At 46.3% G+C, this 17,710-nt stretch overlaps 2 protein-coding genes across 4 annotated transcripts in view; one reads left to right on the top strand and one right to left on the bottom strand.

Moving 5' to 3' along the window:
- ralgps2 (Ral GEF with PH domain and SH3 binding motif 2) overlaps window positions 1–17,710 on the top strand; it is a 65,634-nt gene that overhangs the window by 36,575 nt on the left and 11,349 nt on the right. The window lies entirely within an intron of this gene.
- On the bottom strand, window positions 564–17,360 carry angptl1a (angiopoietin-like 1a). The gene is made up of 6 exons (XM_068593128.1): window positions 17,051–17,360; window positions 7,447–7,709; window positions 6,702–7,322; window positions 3,600–3,793; window positions 2,409–2,679; window positions 564–1,572 (listed from the first exon to the last, which is right to left on the bottom strand). Exons 2-6 carry the CDS (start codon window positions 7,634–7,636, stop codon window positions 1,385–1,387), a joined length of 1,464 nt encoding a protein of 487 aa, XP_068449229.1. The 5' UTR covers window positions 7,637–7,709; window positions 17,051–17,360; the 3' UTR covers window positions 564–1,384.

Below are 17,710 nucleotides of genomic sequence, written 5' to 3'. Positions count from 1 at the left end.
GTGTGAGTGTTAGAGCTAAAATGTGTTGATCGTGTCCGCGAGCTTCTGCTGCTGCTGCCCGTGTTCGCGTCAGACGGCTCCGATCTGACCCGACTAACGCTTCCTCGGAGGAGGAAAAGCCCTCAGGGGAGCCACAATTTCAAGATATATACGTTTGTATTTCGGGGAAAAGAGAAGCTGGACGGTTTTAATGTGGAAGGAATGTTCCCCTCCTCCTCTCTCCCCCGTCTGCCTCTCTCTTTGCCGTTCATCAACCTTACGATCGCCTTTTTTTTTTTATCAAAATATTTCCCTAACAGCAACATTTATGAAAATTCCATGTTATCTTATCGGTCCTTATCTTGATGAAGTGACTCATTTATTTCCAGCCTCTCCTCTTTTTTTTTTTTTTTTTTTTAGCTTGTGTCTTACAGACTGCTTTAGAAGTTTTACATCCACACTGGAAATAATTTAGAAAACTTTCCTTTTTGGCTTTTTTTTTTTCTTCGTTGACATGAATCTGAAGTGAAGAGCGAAAGACCATTCGATGTTTACAAAAGAATTTAATTTGATGAAAACGGGCAGTGCGTGTCTCATGTTCTCATCATCCAGTCTGGATTTGTTTATTTGTGTGTATGTGTTCAAGTGTCATTACTGCATCTCTACATGAGGGGGAAAAAAACCAACATATTAAAAATTGTTTTGTTACAGGGCTAGCTATAAAATGGCCATGACTATATTTACTATAAATACACTGATAAATAACAAAAAATGGCAGAGTGACAACATCGTGAACATTCGGCCTGAGTAAAATCACACCTCTTAAATTACCTTTTACAAACAAAGCCAAATATATTTACATACCAAAGCCCAGCTCAGCCATATGCACATCAGACAAGCACGAGGTTGCACAAGTTCATTTACTGCTGGGGTCGCATCCCCCCGAAGTCCTGACGAAACCCAGACACAACGCGACGGTAGGTTTGTCCCGGCAACACAACGTTACATTTACGTTTCATGCAATGGTTAAACATCCCAGTACATCCATCAAATACTCTTTGGTTACGGGGGCGACACTACTTTTTAAAAAAATGTCACCGTTAGCTGCTCGGAAGAAATCTCGTGTCTTTTAGTAAACTGACCATTTCCCTTTTTTCTTTTTTTTTTATTACATACAAGTGAGTAAAATAGGACACGTGAGACTAATACTTGATGGTCCCTGGGGAGCTTGTTGGAGCGTTACTTCCCAGACTGACGGCGAGAGGACAGCTCTTACTAAAGGAGGGCATCGGTCTTCGTCTCGTAAAGCGAGCCCCGTTAAAGTTTTATTAGTCTTTTTTGTGTTTTTTACGGGGTGGATAAAGATGAGGAAGGGAAACCGATCGGGAGTCCGCAGTCCGCTGCTTCAGTCGATCGGTCGGATCATGAGGCGCGCCGACTTGAGGGAGTAGAAGCCGCCCCCGTACTCGGCCCAGAAGATGCCGTCCTGGAACTTGCTCCGGTAAACTCCCCCGCTGTACCACACGCCGTTCAGGTTGGTCTGGCCGCACGCGTTGTACCACCAGCCGCCCTTGTGGAAGTGGGCGCAGTTACCTGGTGGAGAAGGACACGGCGGCGTGAGTGTGACGGACGGACGGACGGACAAAGAAGGAGCTTCGTCTCGGTGGTGTCATTACAGTACAGGGCCCTGTCACCATAACTCATCTGGTTGGATGTCATATTGTCTCAGATAAATTCTTAAGAATATTCAGCATTGGAATTGGAATGAAATGTCCTTTTTTTAATATATATTCAAAATATATTTAAATGCAACTGAAGCAATAAATAAAATGGATTCTCAGGCTTTGTAAAACCAGCTGTGCAATGGCCAAGTCTCATAATGGATTAAAAAAAAAGATTGCAATCAATATATCGCACTACAAGTTAATGAAGTAAAAAGGATCGCGGTCGTGTTCATGCATCGTACAATAAGTTAATGAAGTAAAAAGGATCGCGGTCGTGTTCATGCATCGTACAATAAGTTAATGAAGTAAAAAGGATCGCGGTCGTGTTCATGCATCGTACAATAAGTTAATGAAGTAAAAAGGGTTGTGTCCATGTATCGTACAATAAGTTAAAGTAAAAAGGATTGCATTCGTGTTTATATATCGTACAACAAGTTACTGTTCAAAGGATTGCAGTCGTGTTCATCCATCGTACGATAAGTTAATGAAGTGAAAAAGGATCGCGGTCGTGTTCATCCATCGTACGATAAGTTAATGAAGTGAAAAAAGATCGCGGTCGTGTTGATACATCGTACGTTAAATCAGTAACGCAAAAATGGTCGGTCATGTCCACTTATAGTATGATGAGTTGTAAACTTAAAAATAATCGAGGTTGTGTTCATATATTTCTCAGCCGTAATTTTTGCACGCGTAACCCGTCCTTACCGGAGAACGCGTCCTTGTCCCGGTCGAGCGTGGTGAACTGTTTGCCGTTGTGGCTGCTGAAGGAGTCCCCGGCGTTGCCCTGGTAGGTGCCGAGCCTCAGCCGGTAGCCCTCGCTCTCCGCCTCTAGGTGGAAGCTGCTGTACTCGGCGTAGACCTTCTTCCCCGTCCAGTCCTCCAGCTCCACCATCAGCTTGTAGTCGCCCTGTTTGCCCAGGTTGTAAATGTTGTCCAGCCCGAGCCAGTGTTCGCCGTCGATGTTCCCGAAGCCTTTCTGTAATGGGGGGGACAAGCGCCACGGCGCGTTAGCGGGGAACGTCGTTGCGATGCGGCGCAGGCCAACAAAGTGCAGTATTTCTTTATTTGAGTTTTTTTTACAAGTCCTGTCCGTGAGCCAGCTGCTGCTGAAAGAAACCATCTTCTCTTTACTCCGTGGTCACTGAACTCAAATCAGTGTCCAAAAAACACAAACGGTAAAGAGGAGCGAGGTTGACGGGACTTCCTATCGGAGCGCCGACTTTAAGCGAGCAAAAATCCACTGTGCTTCCCCATCGGGATGATAACGTGTTGAGGTTTCTCACTAGAGGAGAGTTGGCTCAACACGAGGGTCAACAGAGATTTGGCTGCAACTTCAGAGACGCATGTCTGTACTTAATCCAAACGGCATGCAAGTATTGATTTCTAAATATAATTTTACGAGAGGAGAACTCTTCCCCGTGCCAAGGTTTTTTTTTCATCATTTATTTAGTTTTTGTTGCAGAGAAAACCAGGACAGCAGACCATTTTTTATTCGTCTGTGAATCAGCGTGAATGTTTTTGTTCTCGCTCAGCTAGATCCTGGATTACACCTCAATCACAAAGGCTGACGCACGAGAAATAAAAGGATATTTTCCAGCTGCAGTCGAGCTGTATTCCCCCCCCCCCTCTCAGCCTCAACCCTGACTCTGATTGCGTATATATATTTGCGTGTAGGTTCCCTGGCTCCGGCTCTTGGCTGTGATTTCGGTGTGAGGAAATCCACCGCTAAACTGTTTACATTGACGGAGCAAGTGCTTGAATGAACCGCTGAGACCGGGTCACTTAAGAAATGGGGAAGGGAAAAAGCCACGAAAACACAGTTCCTCTGTCATGCTTTGAGTTAAAATTTCTGGTTGGGATGAATCCCCTCCTCCCTCCATTGTCTCCTCAGTTTACCTTGTAGTTTTCCCAGTTTCGAAAGAAGTTAACCGAGCCGTCTCTCCGCCTCTGCAACACGGTCCAGCCTCCGTTGTCGAGGCCGTGCTCGCACCAGGCTTGGATCAACCGCTCACTGCCGTTGGTCTTGAGCAGGTACATCCCACTGGTGGTGTGTCCGGACTGTCGCACCTGGTAACAGTCTTTGAAGGGACCTAAATTAGGAATAAAAGAGAAAGACAACATGTATAAATGTCTGAAGAGAGATTGTGCTTGTGGTTCTGATTAGTGAAGAAATACTTATCGCCATATTCCCATTTTCAACAATCCGTATACTGAAGATATTCCTCAGTTTTCTCAGTATGTTGTGTTTGGTGACGCTTAGCCCTTGAGGAAACATGTTGAAATGATTAATACTGGCCAGTAAAAAGATAGAAATGACCATATAACTTAATGGCCTTATCGATGCTATATCTCTATATTTTGTTACAGTACTAAAACCACCCATTTTTTAAATTATAGTCCGTTTTATCCTCCTGAACGAATACACCATACTGCGCCTTCTATTGACCAAGATGGCTTTTTTTTTTTATCGCATATGCAAAAGTCATCATCATCAATCTCGGCGCTCTAGACAGCAGACAAAGAGAGAAAAGTTGGGTCTGAGTGGATGTACCAATGTGGCCACATTCTTTGGAAAATATCTCCGTTTGCTCGAAAATCGTCCAAACCTTTACGAAGTTGCACAAACACATACACGTACGCGCACAGTTGAAAGTGTTCAATTGGATATCCAGCTAGATGTAGCCTTCAGATGAAGCCGTGCGGACGCTCTGCACCCGAAAGCTGAGGCAGCTGAACCTAAACCCAGCAGATTTCCTCTGTTTTCCCCTGTGTGAATATGTATTAAACCAGTATGAACACCGGCATTGTACGGGGGCCTCTGGGGCCCCGAAGGCCCAGGGAAGATGGTTTTCTCAGCTGAGTGTAGGAGCACATAGGGATCCTGTGTGTTGGCCCAACACAGATACCTAAAACTCTGCAGCACAAGCTTGTATTTTTCTAGTAATGATACGTCTTCATCGGACCTGTCAGTGAGGAGGGGCTCTCTGACATGTTGCTCCTTTTCTGTCACTTTGTTAGTTTCTTCAAACGGAGCTTTAAGGGGTTGAGTTTAAAAAATAATGTAATTCAACAAGTCATAGTGGGTTTTTTTTTTTAAAAAGGGGCTTGACGTGACCGAACTGTGGTCAGGCGATGTGTATTTACAGTAGTAGGGAACCTCCGTGGAAGAGAACTTAATAGTGGAACGTGGTGACCTTTTGCCTATTTTCCTTTCTGCTTACATTCGTCCATGTATACGTACTAAATCTCATCAGAAAGAAGTACCCATCCTTATCAACTTGGAACTTGGTGATATGTTTTATAGAGACAAGATGTGGAAATATTTCAAGGGATTTGTTCTTCCATTCCTGATAAAATTGAACTGTGACGGATGACGTGTCGGCCACCGAGGCAGATGCGATCCATCTCTGACTTTCCGTTGTTTCACTTGGTTGTAGATGAATCGAGGGTGTCCAGATTGAGAGCTTTGTTTCAGCCAGACACTCCCAACAAAAGAGACTCTGGCAGTCTGTGAGCGCAGCATCTAAATGCTGATTTAATCCATGATGCAGTTCTGACATTGGAGCTCTCAGTTCTGATGAGCTATAATTGGCGATTTAATCTGTAAAATTACAGTTCAATGGGGGCATTGCTAGACATATCCTTGAACACGCTTCCCTCTTTTGTCCCTCTCCAAGTGGAGTCGCTGCCATTTAACGCCCTTAACTCGTTGAACTTGAAAGGCCGATCATTATTAGGGCTTGAAGTGGGTTGAAAAGAGACTTTTTATTACTTTGTAGTAGAAGATATTGAGTATTGCGATATATAACGCTTTGATACTGTGATTCTCAAAAGCGCTCTCGAAGTAGCGCTATGCCGTTGGATGTTACAGGGATTTTGTTAAATGCATTTGTTCTGATTGCACAAGTAAATTATATTAGATTTCTGCTTATGTTGGTGTGTGTGTGTCCTTTATACTTTGACAGCGTTCCCTAAAAATATATTTATATTATCAGCAGATTCCTGCCAATGCCACAAAACAGCCCAATGCTAGTAACAGTATTGTTCAAATAAGATAAGATATATTCAGTTTTTTGTTCCAAAAAGCTGATGTTTTATTGCTAATGCAATGCGACCAGCCTTTCTAAGCAAGGGAGAAATGCTATCTTTATCTGGAGAGTTTAAACTTTTGGGTTTAACCAGTGTTTTTAAATATCTGATTTAATAAACGCGGGAGAAGGTATTCTCACCTCAACGGTCCTCTGTGAAATCATATTATGTCAGCCGACGGAGGAACTCCCCTGTCAGTGTTCAAACGCTTGATTCCCCTCTTTGTCTGAGCGATGCGATGAATGATTTCATCCATTTCACCATCTGGTTCCATAACCTCTGTCAACATTCTCCGCCACGGTCTTATACGCCAGTCAAAATACGACGGAGTCGATTCCAAGTAGCATTCAAACCTCGCAAATTGGTTTCACATTGGAGATGATCTCAGATTTCAGAATCAGTCAATCTCCGTGACAAAAAGTACATAGTAGCCTCACTTGATTCGACAGCTTAGTCTAGCAGCCTGACACTTAATGGACCAGTCCATCAGGTGAGATCTCTTTTTTTGTGTTTACTTTTTACATCTTGCATTAACTTGATGTAAATCTGACTGAAGCTTTGCAGTACATGTATACATTCCCGTTCTCCAAAGTCTTTTCCAATGCTGTTCAAAGAGACCTAATCCAGCTCCTACTAATTTGGTACATATGCCTAGTGTCCCGCTGCCAATACGGACGGCCAAAGTGAGAATCGTAGGAATGTATGACTTCACTGCCTCGCCGCCATGCCAAGGACGAACCCACCGTGCCTCAGCAATACCAACTGATGCGAGAAACTACGTTCTTAATTTCAGTCCTCCAGTAATTGTCCCAATTACTTGCACAAACAAGCACTAAAGTACAATTACCGAAGTTGATCGGTCACTTATTTCTTCATCATCCCCTGCCACTTTTTAAATTCGATACATACCATCAGAGGTCAGCGTTCCCTGAGGCGGTGGAGGGTTGATCCCGAATGGGCTCGCCGTAGCAGAGTCCATGCGCGATCCTCTGGCAAAGGCCCGGTTGTTATTGTCCCTCTGTATCTCGTTGGTGAACCGGCTGTTAACTGGTAGATTCTCCGGTACCACCTGCACCAGCGGGGGAACCACGGGCAGCTCGCCGCGCCCCCCTGTCCTCAGACACTGCTCCTCCAGCGCCGAGATGAGAATGGACTGGTTGTTGACCACCCCGGCCATCACGGCGAACCTGCCCTCCAGCTCCTTGTACCTGGAAGCCAGGCGCATCATCTCGGAGGTCACGTTGAGGACGCGGTTCTCCAGCTGGGCCAGCTCCAGAGAGTTGTCTCTCTTCCTGATGATCTCATGCAGCAGCTGCATGTAGAGTTGGGTCACCCTGGAGTTCATGTTCCTGCTCTCCTTCCGCAGCAGCTTCATCTCGTTCACCAAGTTGCCGTCCACGTCCACCACCAGCTGCAGCGTCTCGATCTCGCGCCGCTGTTTGTTGAGCACCTCCCGCACATCTGCAATGTCCATACGGGTCACTCTGTCCTTGTCTGGCTCCGGGCCTGTGGCGCTGGCACAGATCGGACCTGGTGACAGATATGAATCACTCGGGTTACCAAAAGGCTATTTAGATCTTTTTAGGAAAGCATACTGAGAATTTAAGACATATGACGATTAACTGAAAGTGCAAAAAAAAAGTCCTTTTTAAACCTGTGATTTTCTGCTCTGGTACAAGGAAGGTGTAGGAACACTTTTTGGCATTGGGGTCAATGGGGGCTCTTTTACTCCTGATGATTGAAGACCCTTTGGACCTCCGGGCTTCCGTGGAGCTCCTGCAGTAACTTTGCTCCCAGAGGGAGAGGCACAGCAGGGCACACAGGCTCCACATCAGCCCCGGCATCGCTGCTGGCTGGCTGGTTGGATGGATTGACGGTCAGCTGCTGGTGCTCCCTCCAAGTCCCCCCCGGGTCTCCCTGCAAGAATACAAGCGCTCATGAGTTGGGACTCTGAAGGAATGTTAACCGCAGGGGTGTTGATTTGTCTGCTGTTCCAGAGCAGAGGAACCGACCGCCGAGTGATTTACACAAAAAGGTATTTGACACTTTTTTTTCAATCAATTGTTGAGGACCGTGTTCACTCAGGGTAGTCAGGTCATTGGTCCACTGAGAGTTGTTTTGTGCGGAGAGATTGAAAGAGAGAACATATTTGCTGTTAAGGCCACGGGGCAGGGTCTGCGTTCTGTCTCAGTTAGTTCCCCTGCTGACAAACAACCCATTTTTCCTGAGGTCCCTCCTATTAAAGAGTTTTGCCATGTGGCTGCTGGCTTCGCTTTATCTTTGGTACCTTCCCTTGCACCTTCTTTGTGTGTGTGTGTGTGGGGGGGGGGGGGGGGGGGAGAGATTATTCTAGCATATTTCCACCCTCCTGTCTTGTATAGTAATGGACCTGAATGAGCTTCCTTTTTTTGCCCCCAGGATCACAGTTTAGTGTGTTTTGTCTCGGGCAAACTATAGATCCTGCCCCCCTAATACAGTCACTGCAACAGAGCTATTTCAGTCCAATGGCACAGTAACTCTTAGTAACTTCGAGCATTAAGACTTTCAAACGGGAGTTGTCACTAGTATCAATCTCACAAAAAGGATAGTCTCTTAAATTTGATGTTCAAATGCAATTAGACACACTTGTTTTCTACCTCAGGATCTTCTTTCCAATATGGATTCCAGCCTCTCTTTCCACACGCATAATGATTTTCGCACTTGTCTGGATGCAAACGCGGGTATGCAAGTCAAAACACTTAAGGAACTCTTAGAGGCCTTTTTAACCAAACACCATGAACATAAATCAGGAGCTAAGAGGGTTCAGGACCTCCTTTCCTGCTCCGAGATCTGACCTCACTGTCCCGTACGAGCACAGTGCCGCCCACCCAGTAAAGCACATTGACCCTTAATTCCGATGCAGCTTCCTGTGAGACCGGTTAAACGTGCTCACCGCTGAGCGCCCGCAGCTTCATGTGGCTCCATACGTTGAACAGGAATGTTCAGTAGGTGGTGGTATTTATGTTTCACTTGAAAGACTCCACAAACAGGCAGCCTCTACGGGGGCGAGAGACGAAAAGCGAGGGAAAACGGTGCGAGACAAGTTTGTCTTCTGCCCTCTCTGATCTGCGAGGCGACTGCCGGCACTCCCTCGCCTCCTTCTCATCCCCGCTGATTCTAGCTCTGTTTCTCATCAATGCACGAGCACAAAAACACTTCCACAGACGCGCACACAGACACACCGCTCCATTTGATACCCTGGCCGGGTCGTGTGCGAGGCCAAGGCAGCGGTATAGGCCTCCTAATCCACTCCATCACTCCTGAGCCACTCTTTTTACTCGGTGGCACAGCATCAAGTCCTCCCTCCGCCCTGAAATGTAGGACCCCCGTGTTTTTCTCATATGACGCCATTATGGTGGTCAATTCTGTCACTTGCACCGAGTGGTGAGTGTAGATCTCGCTGGTATGCGCAGATGTCCTGCGTCCATCTGTTTGATTGAATACTGTGTGTGTGCATGACATGACTACTCAGAGACGCCGGGCATTTCCACGATCATGTGTTTTTTCCAGCAGCAGAATGTACCCAGGTATACTGTATCCTCGCTGACCTCAGTGACGGCCGCTAATGACTTTAACAGCGGCGTCAGCAGTGTCAGCCCTCTTCCAAACTATGACGGGCTTTCTAACTGGTGCTGGGAGCTCCATAAAGTGTCCCTATTTGGCATCATCCACATGCCCCTGTAGCATGAACAGCTCACATAACATTACAGATCATCCATCAGCTGTCACCTCATTCATTTCCCATCTCTTTTTTTTCCATTCTCCTTTCCTGTCTTTCTGAGTCTAACTTTCTCTTGGGTGGTGGGTCTGGGTACGAGAAGCCTATAGTTTCGTTCATGGAGCCACAACATATCAAAGACATTCCAGGAAGAGGTCACCAGTGTGTTTTTTTTTAAAGGTACAAAGGTTTACAGCGTTTCCTCAGAACATGAAATGCGGCTTGTTTTTTTTTGTTTTTGTTTTTTCTACCCCAACAAATGGAAACTCAACACTGCTGAAGTGCTGTCGGACCAGGAAGCCCATTCAGCGGAAAACAAAGTGCCCATGAACGTGCCTTCACAGTGGGATATATTGTTTTTGTTCTGTAGATTTGAAACAGAGTTATATTTATAACCTCTGTGTTGTGATAGTACTCGGACAACCACATGGTGTCGACAGAGATAGAAGGGACAGAAATGCATTACCAGAAGAAGTAGAGCCAGACATGGACGGGTAAGATTTATTAAGACCATCACGAGTCGAGCCAGCTGTCGCTCGCAGCTCTGTGGTCAAATCACTGTTGTTCACCCATCAAGTTAAAGGCATTCAAAAGGCCCAGATCGAGCTCGGGAAGGCTTTATACAAAATAAATATATGGAAATTAGAGTAATTGGATTGTATTCACTAGAAGTATAAGACATGTTACCCATGTCCCTGACAAATTTAAAAGATACCACTAAATTGGGAGAAAAATGTCTATTCCTTAATGTTGGGAAAATAAGTAATGACCAAATACATTTGAGTTCAGGACATCTACAAACAAACGTAAAAAGAAATCTACTTTTTGCCATGAGCGAGTGTTTAAAAAAAGTACACCAATACTTAATTGCAATACATATTGAATTGGCACCCAATTATCGTGACCGTACTGAACCCGTAGATGAGCATATCGTCCCAGCACTTCTGTTCAGTGACTCTGGTGTTAGCTTACGATGGATGGATGTAATACAAGTTCAGTGCATGTAGCTTTTTTGTACATTTCCATTCGTCGTATAGTTTGCCTTATGCTCACATGTTCTAGTACTGCACGTCCGGAGTCGTGTGCCTCGTCTCGAATGAGCAACGTTTCCTATTATCCTGCTCCGATAAGAAGTGTTTCTTATGGTCCGAACCCAGAGGAGCACTGAGCTTTGTATGCAGATGCTACAGAGACAGAACAAGGGAAGGAGATTGTAAGGCTGAAACAAAGAGCAAAGATTTACAAGGATAGCGCAGATGGCAGTGGATTACAGATGGATGAGTCTAATAATGATAGAAAGTGGGCCCCTTTTCCGTTCCTGGCCAGGTATTGCGAACATAACTCTCCTCACTCCCTTTTTTTAGTCTTGTCAAATCCTCACTCTTCTCCCTGCCTGTCCTTTCCATTTAATCACTTTCCTCTCTGTTTAGCCCCCCTTTACTTTCCCTTCCGATGTTTCAATACGTTGCTTTCTCGCTCTCTATCGTGTTGCTTCTTCTCCTTCCTCTCCAGGTCTTTCGGTTGCAGCTAAATCACTTAAGCAACAGATTGCATATCCATAAGATGGGCCGAGAGCAGCACAGCAAGGAAATCGAAAGTCGTTTTCTCCCCAATATGAGTGGGATGTATGAAGTTTCTCGTTGACTCAGCCCTACAGACAAACCGCTCTCGTATTCAATGTGAAACTAACGTGTGGACTGAAGGACTTGCAGCACTTTGACTCCGCCTGTCTTGTATTTTAGCCATAGTTTAAACATTGTACGTCTTCCAAAAAGTGCTTCGCCGGGTCCTCACCCTGCTAATAGTTATTAATAGTCAGGAGACGCATGACGGTGACTCTTTAATTGTCCCCACTCCCCCGCTGTCTGCCTGAGCTGTGGTTTTAATTTCACGGCTGCTATTGGAGCAGTCCGAGGACATGCAGTGTTTATCTGTCGCGTGCTACTTCCTTTGCTCCTTCTTACACCTCCATGAAGCCCACAACTATTTCAGTTCGGGTTTATTTTGCTTCCATTACGTCCGCCCTACACTCCGTCTTGAGGTTTGTGTGTGTGTATATATAGCGAGGACGCTGTCTTTCGTCTCCATTGGCTTCAATGTTTAGACGTTGTACATTAGTAATGATCAGCTGGGAGAAATGATCCTCTTGTGCAAGTCGTCGGTGAGGAAATTACCAGAGAAGTCATTAAGCTAGACGGCTGCTTACATTACTGCTCGGGCAGGAAACATCCGTTTATTTCTCGTTGGTTAAACAGCGTAATAGATGCTGGTTGTTGGCCCGGAGAGGCGGCCACATGTCTCACTGGCGTCCTCAGGTTACGCTGTATGTAGAAGACGAGCATCACTTTGTCACCCGAGCCAAAGCAAACCGCTTAATAAGCGGATTGATAAACAATTAGTATAAACTGCGTTCATGGAAAATGGGCTCTAGTGCAGGTTTAGGCTGGTTGTCATTATCATACTGTATTTATTGTACTTGCAAAATACACTCGGTTTATCTAAAACAGTTTCAAGAAAAGCTGATTGTTGTAATTTGGATGGGTGACGAGTTGGAGTCTGTGCACTGGATATCACGCTACCATCATCAGCTCATATCTGCTCTTTTAAGGCAAATGAACAACGCGTATCACTCCGCTATTTTGTACATCCTGTCCGATCTGTGCTGTCTAACTACAAAAAGCAATCGTATAGCACCCATACAGGGTTAGTTGAATACAGCGTTTTGAAAAAGAACAATAATAAATACATATTTTGTTTGTAACGCAATGGCAATGTGCTGGTACGTTTACTGGTGGAGTACGATGGACTTTTCCTGCACATATCTGGGTGAGGAGCTCAAACTGCAGCCCACGAGAGTGAAGCATCCAGGCTGCCATCCAGCCAGAAGCATCCTTTTTTTTGTTTTTTAATGTTTTAGACTTTGCGTGGGTTTCAGAGCTCCTGGTCTCCTGCTGTGATTTACTCGTTCTGATGTGTCGTTTTGTGTAGAATGATGGATCGCAGTTTCAAAAAAAGCGCGAGAGACACAGATTTATATTTTTCGTAGACGATGTATTTCCCAGCCGCAAAAATCCCCCGGCTTCCCTTCACTTCCCCCATCTGGTCCTCAGTCTTTTCCCACAACAAGTCCAATGTGCCCTAAAACTCACAACACATCATCACTAGTCAGAGAAAAGAGAGAGGGGAGGGGGGGTTTGGATCTGGAGCAACAACATACGGCAGCGCTGCGTTACATGACAACATGGAGCTCGGCCAGCTCGGCCGCTGGTCCACAGCCAGAGGCCGACTTCCTCCCCCGAGTTACACGACCACCGCCTTCGCTGTCGTCCCTCAAAGACACGAGTCGACTCGATGGTCCGTGCTCGCTGGAACAATGGCTCACACAGCCGCGAGTGAGCGAGGGCATGAATGATGGATGAAGAGCTGACAGCTGAAAAGCTGTCTAACCAGTTTGGGATAAAAGACGGAATTTTAAATTAGAGAGAGAGAGGGCAAAAAAAGTAAGAAACGACCATGTGAGGTTATGGAGGACGTGGGCTGGAGAGGTGAGCGGCGCCATGAGTGGGCAGTGAAAGTACTGACATTATGAGACGATTAAAGAAAACAACAAGGGAAAAACTCATAAAAAGCCTCATCAACGAAACTGTAGGAACCTGAAATCCACCGTGGCACAGTATCAATGGAGTTGTTTTTATGTCTCCTCGTTAAACCGTGCATGTTGGAAGTATTTCTTTTTTAAAAAGGAAGATCGAGGCGGATGCAAAGCCCTAGAATGAGATTTTCTTTGCATTTATAACTTGAGTTATTAGCAATTGAGATGCGGCCAATGGCCAGAATAAAAAGAGGCAATGATGAAGGATGGGGTCGTGAAATGAAGACGTTAGATTGATCGGTTCTATTTTGAACGGCATTGGCTTGTGATATGAATGCCACTGCGTTCTACAACGGTTCCTCTGAGGAACAAGGGTTCCAAAAGGGGTTTTCCTGAAGGGCAGAACCATTAGCTTCTGGAGAATCTGTTTTAAAGGTTCCTTGTATGGTTTTTAAGGGTTCCATGAACAACCCTTTTCAACTAAAGAACCCTTTTGGAAGAAAGAGTTCCTCAACGATTGTCAACGGCATCGGCGTTCTCTGTAGAAACCCCTGGCTGGGGTTCTAAATTAAATACTTGGAATATAAAGGGTTCTCTTGCTGGGTTCTAGATGAAACCCTTGCAGTGTAAAAGGGGTTCTTGGGAGAACTCCTTGGGTAGGTTCTCGCTCGTTCCCTTCAACATCCAAAGAGGGTTCTGGGTGAGATCATTGCACCATTTAACGGTTCTACCGTTCTGGGTAGAACCATTTTTACAGATGGTTCTTTGTAAAGCTTTATATGTTGGATTCTTGGTAGAGTTTTCCAGGTGGAAACTTTTTATAAAAGGGTCTACCAGGCACTGAAATGGGTTCTCCTACGAGGACAAGTTATAAAACACCATAGCAGTTAGTACCGTTCTTTATTCCTGAAGAGTTGTTAATCTTCATCTTAATGACGCTGCGTTACTGAGGAGGGAACTCCAAGGCCCCGAGGCAACTCCCATCTGCTTCCCTTCTTCTGGAGTGAAACTCTAAACATGTGGGCTGATGTTTTTGAGGGGGTCAGAGGTCTATATGTGGGATTAGGGTGCCGCCCCACCCTTCCTCAAAACGCACAACCCCTGCAATCAATCGGCCTTTGTGGGTTCCCCCGCTTCCTCTTCTCTTTCTTTTTTCTCACATAAATGCACCAACACGTCGTTCTCAGGTCCGCGGTATCCAGAGTTCATACGAGGCCGTCGCTCTCCATCTGTCATACTTGGTCAAGATAAGGGCTCTCAGCTCTCTAACACCCCCCCCAACTCCACCACAACCTGCCCCTCCAACACAAACACAGCGCTCCTTGTGCGCGCTCTCAAGCGGTGACCTCGTAGGATCGCGGCCCCGCTCTACCCTCCGTGACGGATGACCTTGCGCCGTCAGGAGGCTTTTCTCTCCGATGTTTAATTAAAAAAAAATCGAACGCATGCTGCCGCCGCTAAACATAACACAGGGGAGAGGAGAAAAAAAGAGCTGGAGGAGGGTCAGGAGACAGAGGAGAGCCGGGAGGAGGAGGAAGGAGGGAGTTATTAACCGAATGTTCCAGCGTTTATATCAATGTTTGTTAATAAATGTTCAGATTCAGGAGACAACCAACTCTATTTCCTCTGCTTCCTCACCTTAAGCTCATACTTCCCACCGCACATGCTTTCTATTAGTTGACTCGGCATGGAAGAACACACACACACACACAGCATAACACACTCATTGCCCAGTGGCCCTACTTAGTTACATACCTCCACTTCCCCTGTCTGTCTGTCCTGACCTCCAGGCTTGACCTCTCGCTCCCTACGGTGACCTGTCCGCTCAACTGTGTGCAAGCGCTCATTAAGGGGATTCAAAATGAGAAGCCGGAGCCATAATTGCGCTACAGCAGTTGCTCTCTCTCTCGCTTTCGCTCCCTCTCTTTTATCTCACAATTGTTTTTGCCATTTTGTATGCCATCGTGGAGGCTGCCTTGTTGTGGTTGGGACCCCATGTGGTCAGCAGCCTGTATGTGTTATCTGTGTCTGCCTTTTTATGTGTGCTACTGATAAGATCAGCTGAGCTGTGTCAGTTATATGTCCACACACACTCACAGCCTCAGGGTCACACGATTGGCCGCATGCCCGTCTCCCCGGGGAAGAGAAAAAACAACCTGCATGTGTGCCGGTGCCGGCCGAGTGAGCCATCGGCCCCCCGCTGTGCTACGACATGGTGTATGTGTGTAACAGGACGGCTACGACATGGTGGCGGCGGCGGATAGCTAGCACCGACAGTCGGCCGCACGATCCCGACCCCGACCGCTGTTCATTGGCTCGTCCCGGGACGAGACGCTCTTTCCCATCCTGTGATTTACGGGTGGAGAGTGCGGTTCGTCTCCGTGTGGTTCAGGTTGTGGTGACCCCGATCTTTAAGCTCCACCCCCTCACTCCCCACCATGCAGGTGAACCCCGGGGGCCCGAGCACCGCCGGCACAGAATGTTCTGTGTATTTCTCGGGCAGCTGCTCCCACCTTCTTCTTTATCTTTTCAGTTTTTTTTCTTCTTTTTTTTTCTTCCCCGAGCTGAGTTATTGGAGGTATTGATCTTGTGATTTATTGCTCTACTCGTGAAATGTTTTCTCAACCCTTTTGCCATTTTTGACTCCTTGTTTTTCCTTCTTCTTCTCTGCAAGCTTTTTGAACCTGAGAGTCGTTCGTGCATGTTCTCATATGTGTGCTAGTGTCCTCTCTCTCTCTCTCTCTCTCTCCCTCCCTGTCTCTCTCTCTCTCTCTCTTTGTGGTCGTTTACAGCATTCACAGATGTGCCTTTTGTAGCGAACAGAGTATTTTCCACGGATCCCACCGATGGGGCCAGGAACGCCAGGGAAAACATTTGAAGATAATTGTGCGTCTGTGATAAGGAAGTGCACCAGATTTAAGCCATTAGTGTTCAAAGCTTCTTCTTCTTCTTCTTCAGAACTTTTTTTTCCTCCCACTATCGGGGCGAGTTCATGACTGTCCATTGCGGTAAGATCTGATGGAGGATGTGGTTGTGTTATGTTGTAGCATCCTTAACAACACAACTCTGTCTCAATAAGCAGTGTGCTGCGAGACACATGTCACCATGTCACCACCTCATTAGGCAAGCTATTATTGATCTAACCCCGGTTTCCACCAGGTTAAACTCGCCCCCCTCCCGCTCCCCTCCTGTTAGTGGCTCAGATGGTGCTGTATTAGGAAACAGAAAGCCTAGAAGAAATAAACAAGCCTGGCTCCAAAGCTCAAATCTCCTCATCTGATCAGATCCGCCTCCCTCCAGTGTTTTGCTGGAATGCCCAACTTTTACCCTCCTTCTCTCTGTAGCTTTCTGTTTCTCTTCCGGTCGGACGCAGTGTACATTTTAGCCACATTTCAATGGTGTTTCTTCTTGTTCGGCACAATCACCAACTTTTCCGTATTCAAGCCATTTTTTTTTTTTTTTTTAACCCTCCACACAAAGAAAGCACCGATATCACCAACCACTGTAATTCTATCCTGTATTTTTACCCCACACAAGTGGCACCCTTCACCCCGCTGTTAACATCCCGGACTTGTTTACACGTGTTGCATGCACACACACACACATACACACACACACACACACAAACAAAATGCTCGTCACATAGTGCATCTCAGGCCTCAGACTCCAGAGGAAAGCCAAAGAAGCGTTGCTAAATGTTTCTGTCTGCAGCCGGAGCCTCCAGTCACGAAACGTCCTAACCTCTCCAACCTCTCAGCCAGAGCTCTCACAGCTGCCCAGACACACACACACACACACACACACACACACACACACACACACATACCTACACACATGCTGTCATGCCGACATATTACACCCACTCCCGAAAACAAAGTTGGAAACAGAATGAAGTCGGGCAACATTTACCTTTTTTTTTTTTTTTTTCTTCCTCTCTCTTTTTGTGTGTGTGCTACCAGCAGTTGGGGGTGTGTGTCCTTCAGTTATAGTTTCACGTGTGTGTTGTGTCGTGTCTTCCCCGAGCTGCTGTGCTCAGGACTCATCTCTCCGGTCTTTTCCGAGCCGATCCACTTCTGTCCTGCTGCTGGAAAAAAAAATAAAAAATGTGAAAAAAAAAAGATTGTTTTCGAGGCCTTACTTCCTCCTTCTCCAAAAAAAAGATGGTCTCTCCTCTGTGTGGACTCAGCTGTCCTGGGGCCCGGGCTGGGGCATGGTTCAATAGCCGGCCACTTCAACAGACTGAGCTCTGACGACTGATGCCTTGAGTTTTTCACAAAGGAAGGGGGGTGGAGGGGGGTGGAAGAGGGAGGAGGGGAAGGAGAGGGAGGAAGAGGAGGAGGAGGAGGAGGAGGTGGAGAAGGGGAGAGGTTGTGGGAGTTTGAGATTGCCTTCTTCCTCCTCTCTCGCTCTCTGTTTTTTTGGAGTGGCCCAGCCTCCTGCCTCTGATGTCACTCTGATGGAAAAAAAGACAGAAGAAGAGAATACCAGAGCAGCCTCATTACGCTCCTCATCCTCAGCAACGAGCGTCTTAGTTTTAAAGGAGGCTTGAAGCCTCGGCCACAGGCGGGG

The sequence above is a fragment of the Clinocottus analis genome, unplaced genomic scaffold (genome assembly GCF_023055335.1).
Source record: "Clinocottus analis isolate CAN_PGR_092001 unplaced genomic scaffold, fCliAna1.0.p SCAF_28, whole genome shotgun sequence".
Lineage (NCBI taxonomy): Eukaryota > Metazoa > Chordata > Actinopteri > Perciformes > Cottidae > Clinocottus > Clinocottus analis.
This window is presented reverse-complemented; position numbering and strand designations above follow the sequence as displayed.